We start from the raw sequence: 19,711 nt of genomic DNA, 5'->3' as shown, positions 1-19,711 counted from the left end.
GAGTGGCCCTGGCAGGCCAGCCTCCATGTAAAGGGCCATGGCCATGCATGTGGAGCCTCCTTAATTAGCAACCGCTGGATGATTACCGCTGCACACTGTGTACATGACTCTGGCCAAATTATGTACGCATACCGTCACCCTTTGTACTTGCACTCACTTTTTCCCGCATTTGATTTTATTCCACATATACACTACAAGTAAACATTTTAGACACATCTATACACCTATGCTTTCTTAACTTTTAAAGAATTTAATTTTTTCATTTAATATTTATCCACATTATCGATTAATAGTGAAAGAAATTTAAATGTTGAAATAATACATATATCATTATGCAGTTACCTAAACAAGATTTAAAACAATCTTGTATTTTAACTAATTCAAAGAAGTGGCTCATGATAGCTTATGTGACTAAAGTTAGATTAAAGTTCAAAATGAAAATAACTTGTTAGGGGGCATATTCAAAGTATTTTTAGGGTTTTTTTGTTTGTTTTTTATTTTTGTTTTGGATAGAGGTTATTAAATAGTGAACTTTATTTAACTTGATTTAAGCATAAGCATCAGACTGCATAGTCTCTCTTAACTTGAGAAATCATCCAGTTATAAAAAAAAAAAAAGAACTTAAAAGAACTGTGCTTTCACACCTGCTTGTCATCTAAGCACAAAAGCAATTATGCAGGGTAATACTGATCATATACTTGTGTATATCTAAGCAGGTATTCTCAACCTGATGTGTGGATGGTCCACCTGGGTCTGCATACTCAGGGACACTACAATCGGTGGACAATACATAAGAATGTGAAACAGATCATCTCTCACCCTGACTATGACCCTACGGAATTTGATAATGATATTGCTCTGATTGAGCTGGACAGCCCTATAAAACTCAGCCAGAGAGTTTGGCCTATCTGTATGCCTGCAGCCACAGATCAGTTCCTTGCAGGCCAGTCTGTGTGGATTACAGGTTGGGGAAGAATCAGCGAAAATGGAAGTAAGTATAAACAATTTTATAAGGGGAAAGAGATTCATCTGATTGCATTCTTTCAAATTACTTGGCAGAAGCAATCACTCAAAGGTGCTATCAGATTCTCTTTATGTTGCACTACAATATTGAAATGCATTTACTGTAGGCAGTAGTGAGAATTGTGCTGAAAATAAATACTGTATTGTCTTTATGTTCCTGACTCAGTGTTAGCGAAAGTGCTGCAGAAAGCACAGGTTCGGGTCATCAATGACACAGTGTGCAGTCAGCTGATGGGGAACAAGGTCACACCACGCATGATCTGTGCCGGAGTTCTGAATGGTGGCGTGGACGCCTGTCAGGTCCAAAAATCTACGTCCCTTTTACCTTACTGCACTTTTTTTATGTCCCCATTCCTAAACTCCCGTCCTTTGTCCACCCTCAGGGAGACTCAGGTGGACCACTCTCCTACATAGACATGGCCAGTGGGCGCTGGTTTCTCGCCGGCGTGGTGAGTTGGGGGGATGGTTGTGGCCGAAAGAGCAAGCCTGGTATCTACAGCCGCGTCACCAAATTTCGTAGATGGATTCGTGCAAAGACTGGGGTATAATCATGCAACGGAGGAAGTCAGGCAAGGGAGGAAGGTTTAGACAGAGGGATGAGTGGCATGCTGGAATGATAACTGGAAACAACTGGGGAGGTGTTATTTATTCATTGCATAGTCAGTTGTTTAAAGTTTCAGGCCAGAGTGTGCAGTAATGATTCCTCAATCATGTCAATGAATTATTTTGTGTATTTTATTATTTTTGTGAATGATTTCCCTAAGGTGAGACATGTAAATATTTTAATCACCCTTTATTTTTCATGAAGGGTGCTGTGGTATTTTCAGCTTTTATCTGTATGTTAGTTGTTTTTTGGTTTGTTTTTTGTATGTTCAATAAACAAAAAACAATGAAGTGTGAAGAGTGTTTAATTTTACACTGTAAAACTGTGCACACATATGTTCCTAAAGCTTGATTTATGCTTGTTGTATATAATAGTTCTGTTCTTGTGGTCTAAAATGACAGGTCACAGTTTCACATCAGTTTCACTTTACATAAAGTCAGTGACACTTGGTAATCAAAATCTGTAGAAATGTAGCTAGCTATTAATATTAATATGTACAAGTGTATTGTAAATTAGGCATAAATGTTTTACTTTTGCTTTTGTTGTTTGAGTTTAATAAATTGTTATCTAAGGAATTACTTTTAAATGTTGGTCTTATCTATTTTTTCATTCTTTATCTGAGCTAACTTTTTTACAACCTTAATCTATAGTTATTTTAATTATTTTAAGGCAGCCTACATTCACCCTTTCAAATCACTTATGGGACTGACATTTAACTGTTTTCTCAATTAATTACTTTTTAAATTATTCTATTTATCATAAATTATTTATTTTCTACCTCTAATAGTGGCTAAGAAAAATATAAAATATTCTTATGTTTTTATTGTTTCTGTTTGTTTCAATTCATGCTTGTTTCTATTGTTTATATGTAATAATAATCTACTAACAATTATTTATTTACTAATTTAAAACATTTCTGCGCTGGTGGAGGGATTGGTTGCGGATGTGGCACAATTTGGAAGACGGAACGGAAAACAATACTGTCCGTCGATGTTATAATTCCTACCGGTCCTTTATATGGCTAGCTCGGGATATAGCTAGCTTAGCTAGCTAGCTATTGTTATTCTTCGATTTTCTCGTCACGTATGGTAGGGTGTTTTATTTATGTATGAAACCAAAACAAACTTTGCTTAGTAGGTATAAATGTGCAATAGTCACCTAAGCTATTTGAGGAACTACATGGAAAACATACCTGTCCTCTTGCTAGCTAGCTTGCTAACTCGCTGAGTAAGTGAGCTAACTAGTCATATTAGCTAGGATAGCTGTGTTAGCTGTTACGGAAGCAAACAGGCTTGTTTCACATAGTGAAAATAGCTTGTTTTGCTTTTGTTATATTAGATGCATGTGAGAGGTTTGCTATGTAAATATGGTTGCATTTGAGTGCTGTATCCCATGTGGGAAGTAAATTAGCTAGGGTTAGCTAGCTTTAGCTAGCTATACTGCATAGTTAACTAGCCAAGTTAACTAAGCGGATTGTTAGCTAAATCTCACCCATTTCACGGTTGCGTGTTAAAGCCTACTTTTGAGGTTGATAAAAATGGATTCTTTGGATCAAATGCTTACGGACCCCTTGGACTCAGGAATGGACAACGATGCTTGTGTAATGGAGGAATGCATGTTGGGAAACTGCAGAGTTCGTATTCCAGAAGATATTCTAGAGGACGTGAGCAACAGCATTCTTTTCACTGAAAAGGAAGTACTGTGCTTTTAGCGTTTGTTCTTGTCTTTAATGTGTGTGTGTGTGTGTGTGTGTGTGTGTGTGTGTGTGTGTGTGTGTGTGTGTGTGTGTGCGCGCGCGCGCGGACATGTGCATATGTGAACAGCCAGAGATTTTCTTCTCTGTGATGAGTGAAAGTACATGGTCTGAGGTTCTAACAGATGCACAGAGACAACATCTCCGCCAGCTTCTACCTCACTTTCCAGAGAATAACATTTCGGAACAAGACCGTGTCATCAGGGACTTCTTCAACAGCCAGAATTTCTGCTTTGGCAACCCCCTGCACCTTGCTCAGAAACTCTTCAGAGGTAGCTCTCTTTCACTGTTTCAGTTAGCCTAGCAGATTGCTCCATTCATTTTTTTGTTTAATACAGTGTTCCACTGTCTTATCTTCTCATGAAGATAAAGGGTCAGTTTTCTTTTGAAAATGTTTCCTTAGATGGCTACTTTAACCCAGAGGTGGTCAAGTACAGGCAACTCTGTGCAAAGTCCCAGAGAAAAAGGCACATCTACTCCCTCCAGCAGTACTACCACAAACTACTTAAGCAAATTCTTGTCTCAAGAAAGGTAAACAGACTGACCTCTCTAAACAGAGTGATTTGAATGACAATATTTGATGTCATCCATGTGATATTTTCGTTATTGTGTAGGAGTTGCTGGATCTGGCGATTCGCAGTGGTCCTGAGCTATCTGTGAAACAACGTTACCCTATTCCTTCCCACAAGGAGGCACAAGAACAGCGTGTCAGGTGCAGAGTGAGCCGGATACTGCGGGAGGTAAAGGCTGAGTGTGGGGACAGCAACGTGTCCTCTGATGAAGATGGTGAGTCTCTCGGGTGTCACTAAATAAGGATTTTGTGAGGAATGACAAAGAAAACTCATGTTGACAACAAAGAACTATCATGCATTAGACTTCTGTTTGTGCTTGCAGACACTGCATCTTGGTTGCCAGTCCCTCAGTCACCCTCTTCCCCAACTCCAATTCCAACAATCTCTCTCCGGGTTCTGCCTAGCCTCTCCACACAGGACATGAAGACCATAGGTCAGTTCCATAGCAGTCATCCACTGCATCTTCCACCTAGTTTGTGTTGAGAGATTGATTGGTATTTTTATTAACGCAGACAGGACAGAGTTGGAAGAGAAGGACTTGAGAGCCATGCTCAGAAGACACAGAGAGAAGAGGAAACGACAACCAGTTCGTTTATTCCAACCTTTGGCTATAATTTTTTTTCTGAAATGTGCTGTTTTTTAGTTTAGTAAAATTAAATTGTATAGACATATAGTCCCTAAGTGGTGAGAATTTAAGCAAAGTCACCAATACAATAACAGCAGGGAATATTCTTGGGAATACTAACATGGCACAGATGAGGATGGTAAAAAGATAAAAACAAATGTGGGAGTGTAAGAAGTGGAAGTCCTCTTCCTTTCTGCAAGACCAGCTTTACAGAATTTTTATGTCTAAAATAGACTTTCTAAGAAAACTAATTTACTTGTTAGAGCACTTCTTAATCAATCAGATTGTGAGGTCGGAACTAACTGTTGAATAATATAGGATCATCCTGACTTAATGACATCTGACCTGCACCTTGGTGATATCATGACACGTGTAAATATAGGAAAAAAAGGATCCATTATGGGTAAGATTTATGACCTCAGCTCTTTATAAAATGTTTCCCACCTCTTCGTTGCATCCACCTATATATACTTATTTATTTGCTTATTTTTTGCTACACATTACAGAATGGCAAAAGGGTTTCTGTCTGTAATTGTTAAATGTGTGCTATTTTGGTGGTCCCATAGCCTTATTTGACCTGGCTTTGCCCAAAAAGAAGATGAGGGAAGAGAAGAGGCGGCGGAAGATGAGGCCCATTAAAATGGAATCTGACGATGGCTGTGATGGTCAAACACCAGCAGCCTCCATGGTAGCTGCCGCTCTCTCTGACAACATGGCCACTCCTCTACAGAGCGTTAAGGAAGAGTGAGTATCACTCACTTTATCCTAACATGTAACATTACATAACACTAGCGCACTCCTGAATGTAGAGATCAATCTCATGACTTGCGTGCTTTCTGTATGCTACAGACCTCTGGAGGAGTCCCAAAACAGCCCTGACATGGTGGAAGAAATAGCTGTTAGCTTCTTTCATCTGCTGGAAGACATGCTTAGGCAGGAGTGCCTGGCCTCCTCTTCCCTGGTACACTCACCTCTGTGACAGAAACTGTACAATATATGTCTTGAGTCTGTGCAGCATTGCAGTCTTTACTAATAATATATTTTGTATAATGTAAAATGGCTCTGATGATTCTTCTTTGCTCCATAGCTAGAGGAGAAGGTGCAGCAGTGGCAGGCATCTCCTGCTAGTGCACTCAACCCCTGGTTCTCCATAGCCCCTTGTTGGTCAGATCTGGTAGTGCCTGGCTTGCAGTTTTTAGCTGGGGAGAATAAGTGTAAATAACACTTTTTGTTTTGTGTTGTTCATTTTTTCCTCAGTCTCACCAGTCACATAGTAGTCATTTATCGAATTTCTGCAAGAGAGTATTATTTAGAGGTGAATATATTGTTGGTTGTCTCTGCTTCCTATGTAGCTGTCTCTATGCCCAGTGGCTTCACTCCTTACGTGGAATTCAGGGAGCTCTCTCAGCAGTGGAAATGGACTGGTAACATTTTGTTACTTGTATCCTTATAACTCTGTTTTTCAGTTTTATTTTTAAAGGGAGTAATAGTGACTGATCGTTCACAAGTAGTACATTAACTGTTTTTCTGTATCTGGTGAAAGGTTTAAACTCCTTATACTTTCATCTCTTCCATATGCTTCCTTTCAGGACCAAGCCAGGACACAGAGAAAGATCTCAGTGCACTTTGCCTTCTTTGGCTTGAGTCAAAAGACCATGTAGTAGTCAAGGTACCTTTTAGTATAAACACTGGCCTCACCCTTTTTCACAACTGTGAGTCTGACTTTGTGTGTTTGCTTGTTTCTACAGCAGGAAGGAGAAGAACCAGCTGAGCTGACTCCACCAGCACCTAGAGTGTGAGTCATTGGCGACAATTGCCTTAAATGTCGCACATCCTTATAACTGCCTTTTGACTTTCTTGCCTTGGAACATACAGTTCACACAGTTTTGTGCGTGTTTTAATAGGAGCTCCTTTTGTGTGACAGGTGGACCGATTATGTGGTGCGGCCCAGTACAGGAGAGGAGCGGCATGTCTTTCAAGAGCAGGTGAGTTCAGCAGCCTCGCCCGGGTGGGATACTCGACCACTAATTTCTCTATTTGTCTAGGAGGGATGCAGCAAAGACAATCTAGTGCTCCTGTGTGTGGAACGTGCCTCTCGGGTTTCTGTCATTAAACTCAGTGTCTTGGGGCTATTAGGAACAGCGCCGCTATGACCAGCCTCACAAAGCCTTCACCTTCCGCATGCACGGCTTTGAGTCCGTAGTGGGGCCTGTCAAAGGAGTTTTCGACAAGGAGACATCTCTCAACAAAGCTCGTGAGCACTCTCTGCTGCGCTCTGACCGCCCAGCCTACGTCACCATCCTCTCTCTGGGTAATGTGGCTTGAAGACATGCATAGAGGTCACACACACATCCTTCACAGTCACAAATTTGTCATATCTGCTTTGAAGCAGTAACATAATCTGTCATATGCAATCTGTTATATGTAATATGTAACATATGTATATGTAATATGTTATTGCACGGATGGCTTCTGAACACACACAAATGTCTGATAGCTGGTCTTGAAACAATTTCTATCTGCTTATATGGGCATTACCATTAGGATTTGACGTGTAAAAACCAACTTGTTGAACTTGCTATATCCTCAGTGCGGGATGCTGCTGCCCGGCTGCCCAACGGTGAAGGTACACGAGCTGAGATCTGTGAGCTGCTAAAGGATTCCCAGTTCCTGGCCCCTGACGTCACTAGCGCACAGGTTCCACACAAACATGATCCATACTGCTTTTCTTTCACTCTCTGTCTCACACACTCGCGCTCACACAAACACACACTGCTGTGCTCCTTGAAGGTTAATACAGTTGTGAGCGGGGCTCTTGACCGCCTCCACTACGAGAAGGACCCGTGTGTGAAGTACGACATTGGCCGCAAGCTGTGGATCTACCTGCATAGAGACCGGAGTCAGGAGGAGTTTGGTAAAGCCCTCCAGAAACACTTGTAGAATTCAAAGGCATGCAGACAGGTTTCATAACCACAAGACCCATGGCAATCCATGTGGTGCATGACAGCTACAGTGGGAGCAGGTTTAGCAAGGAAAGGTGAAGTATCATGTTGCGTCATCCTGCAGTGACTGCACAGAGTACATAGATCATTAATATCCTTGTACAGAGCAAATGCAAATGTCATTTAATTCAGTTTTAATCACTTGTGACACATTTGTCTCATGATTCCATGATTATCTTTATGGTAATAGTCTGATTTCTTAATAGTTTGGTAGAATAATGCCTGTTGCCGGGTGATCTTTGTGTGTAGAGAGAATCCACCAGGCCCAGGCAGCTGCTGCCAAAGCACGAAAAGCCCTGCAGCAGAAGCCCAAACCCACCCCCAAGCCAGTAAGTGTTACCACACACCAGCCCAGCCAAATATACTCCTGCTCCTTGATATAGTCTTTGCTATGTTAATGTTAATGTTGCAATTAACCACTTTATTGATATAAAGTTATTGCTTTGCTCATTTGAAATGGAAAGCATATATGGCTTGCGATTTGCATGTGCGTGTTTGTCTGGTAGAAGTCGAGCAGCAAAGAAACAGGAACTAAGAGTGGCCTTACAGAGGGCCAGAGCTCTGGGCCCGAGGGAGCTTCTACACCTGTGACCAGCTTCCCTCAACCTCCCAGCACCCCGACACCAAGCACACCAGGCACCCCCAAGTCCCCACTTCCCCCGGTTGTGTCAACACCAACCAAAGCAGGCATTCCCGATTCTGTCAAAACCAGCCCCAGGTAGGCAGACATTGAATAAGCTTTGATTATTTTATACATCTAATTGAATGGCTTAAGAATAATTGTAAAGACAATTTGCTTTTGCTTTCACCTGGCCCTTGCAGTGTTCTGCTGGTATCTCCTCCATCCATGCCTCAGCTGGGCACCCTGCTGTCTGCTGGTCAGGCAGCCCCCCAGGCTTCTCAGCAGGCCTCTGTGCAGCCTGCAGCTCGAGTAGTTGCTCACTCTGCTGCTGCGGGCTCTCTGCCTCAGGTGCGCGTGGTCACGGCTCAGCCGGGTCTACCCGCTGCCTCCGCCAGCCAGACGACTGCGCTCATTCACCAGACCCCCCACCACATCAGACTACCTGTCACCATGACCCACAACAAGGGCATTGCACAGGTTAGCTCAATACCCCCACACCAGCAGGGCAGTAGAAGAGTGCATTGTACAAAGGTTTTTTTAATATTGAAATTTGCTACTAAATTGTAGGTGTTATAAAAACACATTTGTTCAAAATGTGGAGATAAGTCATTGTTTCATTGAATATAAACATTACCACATACAGCTCAGATGTTGTATTTGATGAAAGGAAACTAAGAAGCTGCTTTTGGTCCCACCTGCAGCTGATTCTTGTATGTGATGGTGGCTTTTGGCTGTGTATGCAGACTGTGGTGACTCTGCCTTTGAGGAGCCAATCCACTGGCAGTCCTATCCAGGTGCAGGCCTCACGACCTCAGGCAGGCCTCTCAGTCCCCGGCCTGGCCTCAGCTGTGGCGGTCAGTAAAGCCCAGACCAGCTCCCCAGGAAGCCCCGCTCCCAACACCGCTTCACCCGCCATACTCCAGGCAGTCACCAGCCAGAACATCATTAAACAGGTGCAATCACACTTTTATAAAAGTGATGGTTAGGTCTGTTTCTGTTTCATATGAAACAAGCTCATTATAGCATGTTATAGCATGTTTTCTGGTGTTTTTATGCTTAGACCTTTTTTTTAATTCATTCTCAAACTAAAAGCTTAAAATACCATCTGACCTTCAGCATAAAACTGGTATAATACAAAACTATCCAGTAAAGGGGGAGGACAAACAAATCTCTTTGTGGCTGCATGAACCCTCCAGGTTGCCATCACTGGTCAGCTGGGCGTGAAGACCCAGAATGCGGCAGGCATTCCCCTGACCGCCACCAACCTGCGCATTCAGGGCAAAGACGTCCTGCGTCTGCCGCCCTCCTCCATCACCACAGATGCTAAAGGACAGACGGTGCTCCGCATCACCCCGGACATGATGGCCACGCTCAAACTCACCCCAGATATGCTGGCTAGTGCCACCAGTGCCACTGCCAAGGGCATCTCTGCCACCCTGCATGTGACTCCACCCCAGGCATCTCCCCCTGCCACCTCCAACCCTGTACCTGCCACCACTGCTGACACCCTGGCTGCCAAAGCCCCCTCCTCCCTGGGGCCTCCAGGGGCAACCACCCTCGTCAAGGTGCACCCTGAGCTGAAGGCCACATGTGACGCTGCCATCCGCCTCATGCCTGCCTTGGCTGTCACCAAAGCACCCACTTTCTCCACTCTCACCACCTCCGAGTCCAAAGCTGGCGGCACCACCATCCGCATAGTGCCCAACCTGGGAGTGATCCCTCAGAAGCAGGGCCAGACTGTTACAGTGAACACCACTACCACGAGCACCAGGCCCGCCACAGCTTCCTCGGGCACGGCGACGGTCACTATCGCCACCAGTAGCGTGGCGGGAGCTAAAGGTGTGGCACTGGGCCCCAGTGTCACAGGCTCTCCTCTCTCCCTAGGCACGGCTGCAGCCGCTGTCAGACAAGTGCCTGTGAGTACGACCGTGGTAGCAACCACGCAGCAGATGAGCACAATATTACATAGTGGACTTAATGGTGCAAAACCATACCTTTTGACTTCCTTTTTTTCTCCTTAGGGGAAATTGCCTGCAAGGATCACAGTTCCACTGTCTGTCCTTAGCCAGCCTCTGAAGAACAAGAATGTGGTCCCTACACCTATACTGAAAGGCAACATCAGTACTAAGTAAGCCTCTTCTGAATGTTCTATCACTTCTACCTAATTTTTTTCAGAATGTAATACTGTAGACTAGAGGTTGACCTAAAGGCCAATTTTTTCAAATTACATTCTGATCTTTATATACAAAGTGTATTTTCTCCTGTACAGTTCTGTAGTCACAATGTCCTCATAACAGCCTGTCCACCTGGTGTGATGTGACTTTGCGTTCTGCGTGTAGTATCGGTAATCTAGGCAGGAACATCATCCTGACGACCATGCCAGCAGGCACCAAGCTCATCGCTGGAAACAAGCCTGTCAGCTTCGTCACAGCTCAGCAGTTGCAACAGCTACAGCAGCAAGGCCAAGCCACGCAGGTCAGCCTGTGGTTAACCCACCAACTCCACATCCGCTCCTTACACAGTACTAGTGTAATGAAGTACGCGTGTGTGTCTGTGCGTGCGTGCATGCGTTTTGCTTTTTTCTGCCACCCCTCCCACACAGGTGCGTATCCAGACCGTCCCAGCCCAACAACTACAGCAGCACTCAGCAGCCAGCTCACCCAAATCCACAGTGTCTACAGTGGTGGTTTCTACTGCCCCCTCCCCTAAAACAGCTCCTGACCCACAGTGATGCTGCCTGAGACTGCCAGGAGTTGAAACTCCACTACTGCTGGGGGAGTGAGATGTACAGGCATTAGGCTGCACAGCAGTAGTCTACACAGCAGACTATGGTGAATATTAAACCAGAGTACCAGCACCTTATCATGCTGTGGAAAGCCAGTGCTTGCCAGAACTATGTGAAATTAGACAAGTGAGAAATGCTTGGTGTTTTGCTTTCTAACTGACAAGGCTGTGTAAGTCAACTTCTATCAGACTTTTCAAGGACAGTGTGCAAAGTAGAATTTAGGTTCATTTCCAGTGGTAGGGGCCTTTTGAGAGCTCTATCACATATGAAAAGGTTTAAGACTACCACAAACAGACTACTTTAAAACTGTCAGACCATGACCTTTACAGTAGTAAGCAGATTCTTGTGATCTGAATGACCTCCATTTTGTATGTTGTGTGATATAGGGAGATGGTTGATACTTGTGTACTTTTTTTTTTTCTAAAAAAAAAAAAAAGAAAATCCTAGTTTAATTCTAAAATGATTAATATTGCTTATATGTGATGTTTCATCATAAATAAATAACTCATAAATAAATAATGCTAACAGTAAATATAACCTCAGATACAGTATGGAAAATGGTAGCTAGATATTTTTGAGGGCTTAATTTTGAAATCCACTTTATTTTTGAGGGCCACTTACATATTGCCAATGTGCATTTATAATAGAAAGTGGGAAGTTTGTCTTGACCAACTTTGGCATTGAAGCTCTGTTCGCAGATGAAGTTCTTGATACAACAATCTATATTTGACCTTAACATATTATTAATCAGATAATACTATTCAATAATTGTAACCACAAGGATCATTTCTATATACACATTAATAGAAACGCAGTGCCTTTAATTAGTGGCTATCTTACTCATTCTCACAAAAGTGATAGTCACAGGTAAACACAATAAAACTTGAAGGCTTGTATGTATGTCTACTTAGGTGCTCACATGCACATCGTAGGGAGAAGCAGGTCTGTCCGGTTTGTAACAGTTGATTTTAAGAGGCTTGACAGGCATACTTGAAATTAGCCTTATACTCCTGTTGCTTAGATGCAAAGCATTTCTTCCCCTCTTTAAAAAAAAAAGTTTTATTCAATGTTCTGTGCTCAGTTTTATTCAGTGCTCAGTGTTGAGTAATATTCTTAACATGTTTCTTTGGGGGTGGGAGGCTGTGCAGTGTGAAACATTTACAGTGCTTTTTTTTTACAAGGCTTTGAGAAAGTAGGACTGGTTTTTCCCTTTTAAATTGAAATTTGGCGAGTTTTTGATGACTTATCCATTTGTCCTATTATTTTCTCTAAAAGCCTAGGTGAAGGTAATACCAAACGACATATGTACTTATATATACATATATACCTCTCTGCAGGTATATAGCTTGATTAGCTTGCTTTAATATTCAGAAGTCTTCACATGACTGTTCAGGATTCTTCATCTGATTCCTGGAGTAAAGCCTTCTGGGAACTGGAGTCTGTATAAGTGGTTTTCCTGAGGCTAATTTCTGTGTTTGCCTTGTGCCTTTCTCCAAACTTTTTTGTGGTCCTAGAGAATGAGAAAGGGTATTTATTCAATATGACTACAGAGGAGCTGTTTTATAATATTCAAAACATGCAGTAGAGTTCACCTATGTGAAATAATATCTTGAGATTTGTATGCTGCTATATGATAAAAAATAAGGGTCCACTCACCACCACACCACGGTATAGTTAATCCCCACAATCAGAAAAGCTACTGCAATATGCCAGCAGAAGCACATAGTAACAAACATGATGTTGCCATGGCTCTCTAAGTCCCAATCTTCTCCATTCAGAGGAAACAGCACAAATCCTATCTGGTATATGAAGCAATCGCTTATTATAGAATCTTGTAGTGTGGGCCTTAAATAGCAATTCAATTGGAGTGTATAAGTTGATGAATTGTTATCTAAACAATTCCTCAGGATTCTTCGGAACCCAGAAAAGAATGAGGAACAAAATGATTATGACACTGGGGCTTACTTGATAGAACCAGGTGCCTTGTACAATGGCCAGGCTGCTTCTGATCAGCTCTAGCAGAGAGTTGTCCCGCATGAACACCTCAAGCATTGTGCTGGCTGACCCACTGAACACAGCCACCAGCAGCAATGAGTGAATGTGCTGGTCCAGGGCTGGCCGATTGTGGACGTGAAAATAAAAGAGGAACCCTGAAGAAGAGCAGGTGAAAAGAGTAAAAGGGAAAGCAATAATTTTGGTTTGAACTTATACTGGAACATATCTGGCCAATATTTTCATAGTCTAGGTGTAATGGGAATTTCAGGTGGACACTAGCAGTGTCCATATATATATTAATGAACCATTTTGGTTCAGAGCATTCGAGTTGAATGTTCTAAATCACATATTTAATTAATAAATTTCAATAAATGTATATTACCTTTTTATATTATGCAATGATCTTTCTAACACTACCATACAGTGACACCAGCTTCTATGCATGCAGAGACTTTACAAAATAATGATGCATAAGCCTGTCTTCAGTGCAGAGACTAGTTTGCACCTTCAATAAAGAGTGCTAGAGACAGGGCAAACCGGTCAAGCCCTGCTGGGACAGGCAGCGGGGACATGCTGAGGACATCTGCGATGCCAGAGATGCCATAGAAGAGGTACATGGTGCTGTGTTGCCAGTTCATTAGCTTCACCCAGTCACCATTATAAAGGTGAGCATGAGGCCCATCAGGTACAAACTGTTCTGCCATGATACCTGGAAAGATGATGATGATGATGATGATGCTTAAATTATCTCTGGAGGTAAGTTGTATCAATCCAGAAGAAGAAAATGCAGCGGGGGGGCACAGACAAGCAAGCAAATGTCTCGTGGAAGATCATCACTTACCCACAAAAGCAAAAAAGACCTTGATAATCCCCTCGATGAGGTCAATCTTGTTAGATAGTAAAGGAAGGTCTTGCCTCCTGCCATGTTGCCTCTTCTTCCAGATGTGTTGCAGTGGGTATTTCACAGACCACCACAAGCCAAACAGTAAGAAGAAAGAACCAGGCAAAGCATGTCCTTTGAAGTTGGCCATCTTTTAGGACTTGCCGTGCAGCACTTACTTTTACACATTAAATCAAGAGTGAAATGAGAAGGGAAAACCTGCTGGAGAATGAGAGAGTAGACAAAAAAAGCAAAATAAGTAACCACAGCACACATCTGTATTACAACCTAGTTATCTACCCACCTCGTTATTACATGGCTGAGTGTAGGAGAAGAGCACACAGGACATGTACTGGACATGTACTGTGGGATGCAAGCAAAGCCTGAATCCCACCCACTTCTTATAGCGAGTATACTGAGTAATCAGTTATTCTAACCTCTTGAGCACTTTCCTTCAGTAAAATTGCATATGGTAACGTTAAGGTAAAGATAAATACTCCATCTGACCTCTACATAGTCAACACAACAAAACTACTTTCCATGATGCAAAATAGCCTAGCCCTGTTAGCCTAGATCAAGCTATAATGCAACTAAATAGTCTTTTACAGATGGTAAACGTCACACCGGTCGGACCTCTGAAAGCTGCTCTGCTCTCCTGCTCAGTTGTTTTTTATTTATTTATTTATTTTTTTGGATGCATGTCAGGAGGTGTAGCATCATAGATTCTTGCAAATCAAGTTTTTCTTGGTTTGACCAGACACGTAGAGGGTAAAGGCGATGCCGATAGGCCTACTACGTATTTTCATAAGACTTCACGGAGTTTTAACAGCAAATCAACAAATCGGGGTTTTTTTTCTGTTTCCAAAGACGTTTCTTAAATTTTTGAAAAACGGCTTTTGTGTTTGCACACGCTTGTCAAAGGATACACATAGATCGATAGACAGACTGACAGACAGATGGCCATCTTTTAGGACTTGCAGTGAGGTACTTATTTTAACACAATAAATCAAGAGTGAAATGAGCCTGCTGGAGAATGAAAGAGTGCCCCCCCCCCCCCCCCCAAAAAAAAAAAAAAGGAAATTAAAATAAGCAACCACAGCACACATTTGTATTCAGTAAAATTGCGTTATGGTAAAGATAAATACTCCACCTGATCTCTACATAGTTAGCACAACAAAACTACTTTCCATGATGCAAAATAGCCTAGCCCTGTTAGCCCAGATCAAGCTATAATGCGACAAAACTGCATATGCAGTTTATGTTTTTGTTATAACGTTTCAAATCAAGTTTAGGCTGAACAGCCGGACAGAAAACTCTCACTGTCGACACGCACAATCGGCCAAACAGCCCTGACAGGGCCAACTAGAGCCAATGGTAGCGAGCGCTGAGTACGGGCGACCTCTCTGTCACCTACGCCTTCCGACGGCTGACTGTCCGCTCAGTGTGTCCCTAGCCTGACCAGTGCTCATTAAATTTTATCACAGCGCAAAGCTCATATTTCGGTGTGTGCTTGCTGATACAGCACTTCTGATAAACTTCTCAGAAGGATAAGAATATATGAATATATGATAAGAATATATGCCATCTTCTAGGCTCATTTGGTATGATTTATCTATCTTAATTCATTTAAGGATTAAATATTCATTACAACTCTGAAGCCTGTGACAGTGTCTGAAGCCTGTGTCTGTAAAGGCATATTTTAATTTGTCTCGTACGTGGAACATTTGAGGTATATATGCACAACTCTGATTTCTTTAGACAGTAAGGTTATGAGCAAAAAGATAATATGTATTTTTTTTTATCGAAACCTTTATATTTAAAACAAAGACTGCCAAGGGTATGCGATTTTTTGCTGTCTTTTTATTTTTTGGATGCATGTCAGGAGGTGTAGCATCATAGATTCTTGCAAATCAAGTCGTTCTTGGTTTGACCAGACACGTGGAGGGTAAAGGCGAGGCCGATAGGCCTACTACTTATTTTCATAAGACTTCACGGAGTTTTAACAGCAAATCAACAAATGTTTGTTTGTTTTTTAAGTTTACAAAGCCGATCTGGCCGTTTGTGAAATTATTGAAAAACGGCTTTTGTGTTTGCATAGACTTGTCAAAGGATAGATAGATAGATAGATAGATAGATAGATAGATAGATAGATAGATAGATAGATAGATAGATAGATAGATAGATAGATAGATAGATAGATAGATAGATAGATAGATAGATAGATAGATAGATAAATTTTCACACATACTATAGATGGATGAACTTGATATTTCTGATATGTATATATGTAATTTGCAAACCAATACATTAGTGAAACAATAAAAGCCATCTAATTTAAAAATAATGTTGATATTCATCCATACCTGTATTGCTGTCTGTGTGGACACCGTGGAGGAAATAGAGTAGCTCCTTTTGTTTTGTGTGTTTGTAATGGAAATAACCAAGCTACCTGTCTAAATAAGGCGTAGGCCTACCTGTTCGTCGACTCCTCCTTGTCGGACTAAAGACTGCGCTACACAAATGGTCAAATTCGTGCACGCGCACTGTGGCTGCGCACATCAGAATTCTTGCGATTAAATTTACATTCCATCAATTACAATTAATTTGACTTATCGATAGAATATTTATTTAGATCACACGTGTGATTCATATTGATTATCTATAAAACAATAAATAATACTACTGAAATATTTTAATGAGGTGGGTTTGAGATGAAAAAAGTATCTGGACAAGGGCAGATATATAAAACCTTATAACTTTCATGACGTTTGCTAGTGAATGGGTGAGTTAGGTGTGTTTAGGTTAATGTGTAACCTATTCTCACGGAAGTGAACAGAGACAGTATGCCATAATGAGTAGAAAGCGAGGGAACTTTGCTCCCTATCACAATATGTTGTTTTATTATAGTCTCATCTGGTGACTTTGCTTTGATAAGCTCTCAGTGGCTCATATATATCAAACATCTTTGAGTAGGCTACAGAACAAGTATAACATTCCTTGCATGTAAACACTAGGAAGGGCAATGTCAACACTGAGCATAGAACAGTACACCTTCTGAAAAATAAAGTATATATTATGATGTTCGCATGTTTTACAGTACAGTACGGGCAGCTTATATGTGGACCTACTATGATTAAACATGTATCGTTGTTCTTGTGTAACATATCCTATATAGCAGGAAATATATACAATCAATAATCCTCCTGAAAACAATCATATGACATTTATCGTTGATTTCGGTTATTGGAAATTGTTACAATAGGTTTCACGTTAGTTTAAACAGTTAAGGAAAGGTTGTGACATTAATTTAGCATTTCATACATTTGATTTAGCCTCTGAAAATTAACATATTTAATTTAAAACTGTACTCCCATATAAACAATTGTAAAATTAATTTCAAAACTTTCAAGATCTTTTAAATGTGAGCAGCTACAAAATTGCACAGAAAATCTTTTTCTCTCTAAAGGGGTTTTCTGAAGAGGGAACAGGGGTAACAAGGGGATCCTCTTTGGCATGAGTTTCACAGTATGACATAAGATCTGCAGCTGCTTTCGACACCTGTGTAAAGAAAATACAGATGTTGTGAGATTCAGTCCAGGTATTCCATCATTTAATACCTGAATGCTTTACTATCACTACTTCTTATATATATATATATATATATATATATATATATATATATATATATATATATATATATATATATATATTCCACTAGTAATTGGAGCACTAGAGGCTGTGACACCCAAACTGGGAGAATGGCTCCAGCAAATCCCAGGAACAACATCTGAGATCTCTGTCCAGAAAAGTGCAGTCCTGGACTAAGCTAAGATCATACATAAGACCATTAAGCTCCCAGGCCCTGAGCTTGAAGGAAAAAGATGAGGAGAATGAGTGGGTAATTTCTATATTTATATATATGATTCCATATGAGTAATTGCAGTGTCAGTGTTCTGTAGAAATATTCAGAATTGTAGTGAAGTTTCCAGAGTAACTCAGATATATATAGTCCTTCATTAGCCTTGCAAGCAAAGTGTTTACCATCATCCTGTCAATGTTAACTTCCAGTTTTAGCTGTTCCACTGTTTTTCGAGCATCTGCAATCTTGGCCATGTTGTTGGACATTTTGAACTCTCAGAGGCAATGTCACCAGACACACTTCCAAGCAGGTGATTCAGCTTAATCCTACAATCAGAGATTCCAATAATAATAAATTGTTTTGTAAGTGTATTGTTTTATTTTAAATGTTTTATACTATTTAAAACAACTCTTTATATATTGCCACAGTGCTGTCAAACTACTCATTTTTTATGTCATTATCATGTTCTATTGCAATCAGAATAGGCTGTGTAGACTGTAAAGTGAATTTAATTTCTGCTCATGCATCAAAATAAAATAGCTATGAAATAAGTACCTGATTAGCTTTGTTATTTCATCTTGTGTTTTTTTCAAGCTGATTTTCATCAGACACTGGTGTCTGGTGGAGCAGCTGGAATTGTTTTGGCTCTGTGGGTCTCAGCTGGTTGGGCATGGCATGAGGCTCAGTGGGAGAAGACAGCCCAAGTGCAGGTATCCTCATGAGGCTGCACTAACCTGCACATCATCCCATGCCTCCAACACTTACCTTCTGTAACCTTTTATTTGAACTATAGCTGTAGCTCAATTAATAAATTATACTTTACTGTCTAAAGTTTCTCCTGAAAAGGGATCATATTTTAATTTTATGTTATGGATGTTGTTGCCCAAGTTAAAACTAAACATTTCTTTCACTAGCTTTGTTACAAGTACACATTTTATCTGTGTAACCTTACCCTTTGTCCACCCCATTTTAACATCTTGTTTTTGCAGTGGGCAAATATTTGAATGAAGTACATTTGCAATACTACATTTGCAATTCTTTAATACTACCTTTTATTAATTTGCATTTGACACTCAATATAGTACCTTCATTAGTAGTAGTTTTCGTCATTAAAATATACTTATATTCTTCATTTATATATATATATATATATATATATATATATATATATATATATATATATATATATATATATATATATATATAACTACATCCTTACGCTTACTTGCTTCATATTCTATAAGAAAAAAAAAATTAATATGAGACTTACCACTGTTGAAATGGTGCTGTACTTTCAGGATGCTATCAGTGGAAATGAAGCTTTATTTTTGGTCATATGAAGAAAACATTACTGACCTTGCAGGACAAACGAGGAGACACTGAGGAGTTAAGTGGGGAGGAGGTATAGGAAAGGTTGCCTCCCCTCATAATTAGCTTTCAGTCCTCCCCCATATCGGGCTGCATAGGTAAGTCCCAGACTTCATGCAGTGTGACCTTCTATTGAATGTGCCATGCATAGCGAACTGTGACAGATATGTGGCAAAAAAGAAAATGCAGTATTGCGATTTATCACCTTACATATATGCTATCATTTTAAACAATATGGATTTAAAAATTGTCGTCCAGGCAATAATTTGGCCAAAAGATTTGGCAATATCCTCATAATTAAAAGCTGATTAACAATGTACAATGTACTCTTATCAGTCTGTTCTCTAATATCCTTTAAATATGACTTCATAAAAATATGTATATATTTTGGGAGTTTCTTTTAACAAATATAGCTTGATGAAACGTTTTTTCTGTCTTCAGTGCATATTACTAAGAGCCTGGGGCTTCTAGGAGTCACTAGAGATATAGCCAGTACTGTTTTTCTTCTCTCTACCTACAAATATTTACCTGTGACCAACGATTCAGTTGGTGACCTTATTCCAGCCTCTCTCATCTGTGCATTAGACATAACTTTGTTGTAAAAGAAATAATGGAGTTGTGAA

At 40.7% G+C, this 19,711-nt stretch overlaps 4 protein-coding genes across 5 annotated transcripts; 2 read left to right on the top strand and 2 right to left on the bottom strand.

Annotated features, from left to right (window-relative positions):
* Nucleotides 1-9: 9 nt before the first annotated feature.
* Nucleotides 10-2,184, top strand: LOC145655638 (suppressor of tumorigenicity 14 protein homolog; the record flags this gene model as incomplete). The annotated part of the gene is made up of 4 exons (XM_081709125.1): nucleotides 10-122; nucleotides 717-991; nucleotides 1,190-1,323; nucleotides 1,407-2,184. Coding segments are annotated over 4 exons (687 nt in total), but the record flags the coding sequence as incomplete, so codon positions are not given.
* A 431-nt stretch (nucleotides 2,185-2,615) lies between these two features.
* Nucleotides 2,616-12,423, top strand: LOC113574362 (nuclear factor related to kappa-B-binding protein). The gene is made up of 24 exons (XM_081709123.1): nucleotides 2,616-3,290; nucleotides 3,451-3,652; nucleotides 3,784-3,911; nucleotides 3,995-4,166; nucleotides 4,275-4,385; nucleotides 4,465-4,538; nucleotides 4,896-4,980; nucleotides 5,144-5,321; nucleotides 5,427-5,538; nucleotides 5,665-5,791; nucleotides 5,930-6,001; nucleotides 6,167-6,246; nucleotides 6,326-6,372; nucleotides 6,502-6,562; nucleotides 6,714-6,888; nucleotides 7,168-7,491; nucleotides 7,829-7,908; nucleotides 8,086-8,297; nucleotides 8,402-8,678; nucleotides 8,945-9,154; nucleotides 9,398-10,117; nucleotides 10,223-10,329; nucleotides 10,541-10,676; nucleotides 10,804-12,423. Exons 1-24 carry the CDS (start codon nucleotides 3,165-3,167, stop codon nucleotides 10,930-10,932), a joined length of 3,945 nt encoding a protein of 1,314 aa, XP_081565249.1. The 5' UTR covers nucleotides 2,616-3,164; the 3' UTR covers nucleotides 10,933-12,423.
* Nucleotides 12,359-16,353, bottom strand: LOC113574461 (transmembrane protein 45B). 2 transcript variants are annotated; one of them, XM_081709124.1, is made up of 6 exons: nucleotides 16,225-16,353; nucleotides 13,823-14,083; nucleotides 13,487-13,690; nucleotides 12,952-13,136; nucleotides 12,643-12,785; nucleotides 12,359-12,496 (listed from the first exon to the last, which is right to left on the bottom strand). In XM_081709124.1, the coding sequence occupies exons 2-6, from the start codon at nucleotides 14,010-14,012 to the stop codon at nucleotides 12,376-12,378; spliced, it is 843 nt and encodes a 280-aa protein (XP_081565250.1). In that variant the 5' UTR covers nucleotides 14,013-14,083; nucleotides 16,225-16,353; the 3' UTR covers nucleotides 12,359-12,375. The 2 variants fall into 2 exon arrangements, with proteins under 2 accessions (XP_081565250.1, XP_026861212.1); XM_027005411.3 differs by having other exon boundaries at nucleotides 13,823-14,080; nucleotides 16,225-16,341.
* Nucleotides 16,354-16,711: 358 nt separating this feature from the next.
* On the bottom strand, nucleotides 16,712-19,088 carry LOC113574510 (guanine nucleotide binding protein (G protein), gamma 8). Its single transcript, XM_027005493.3, has 3 exons — nucleotides 18,991-19,088; nucleotides 17,903-18,046; nucleotides 16,712-17,419 (listed from the first exon to the last, which is right to left on the bottom strand). Exons 2-3 carry the CDS (start codon nucleotides 17,984-17,986, stop codon nucleotides 17,291-17,293), a joined length of 213 nt encoding a protein of 70 aa, XP_026861294.1. The 5' UTR covers nucleotides 17,987-18,046; nucleotides 18,991-19,088; the 3' UTR covers nucleotides 16,712-17,290.
* Nucleotides 19,089-19,711: the final 623 nt, after the last annotated feature.

Source organism: Electrophorus electricus, unplaced genomic scaffold (assembly GCF_041902795.1).
Source record: "Electrophorus electricus isolate QZ-2024a unplaced genomic scaffold, ASM4190279v1 Scaffold303, whole genome shotgun sequence".
Classification (NCBI taxonomy): Eukaryota; Metazoa; Chordata; class Actinopteri; order Gymnotiformes; family Gymnotidae; genus Electrophorus; species Electrophorus electricus.
The sequence above is the reverse complement of the archived record's forward strand: the minus strand, read 5'-3'. Positions and strand labels throughout refer to the sequence as shown.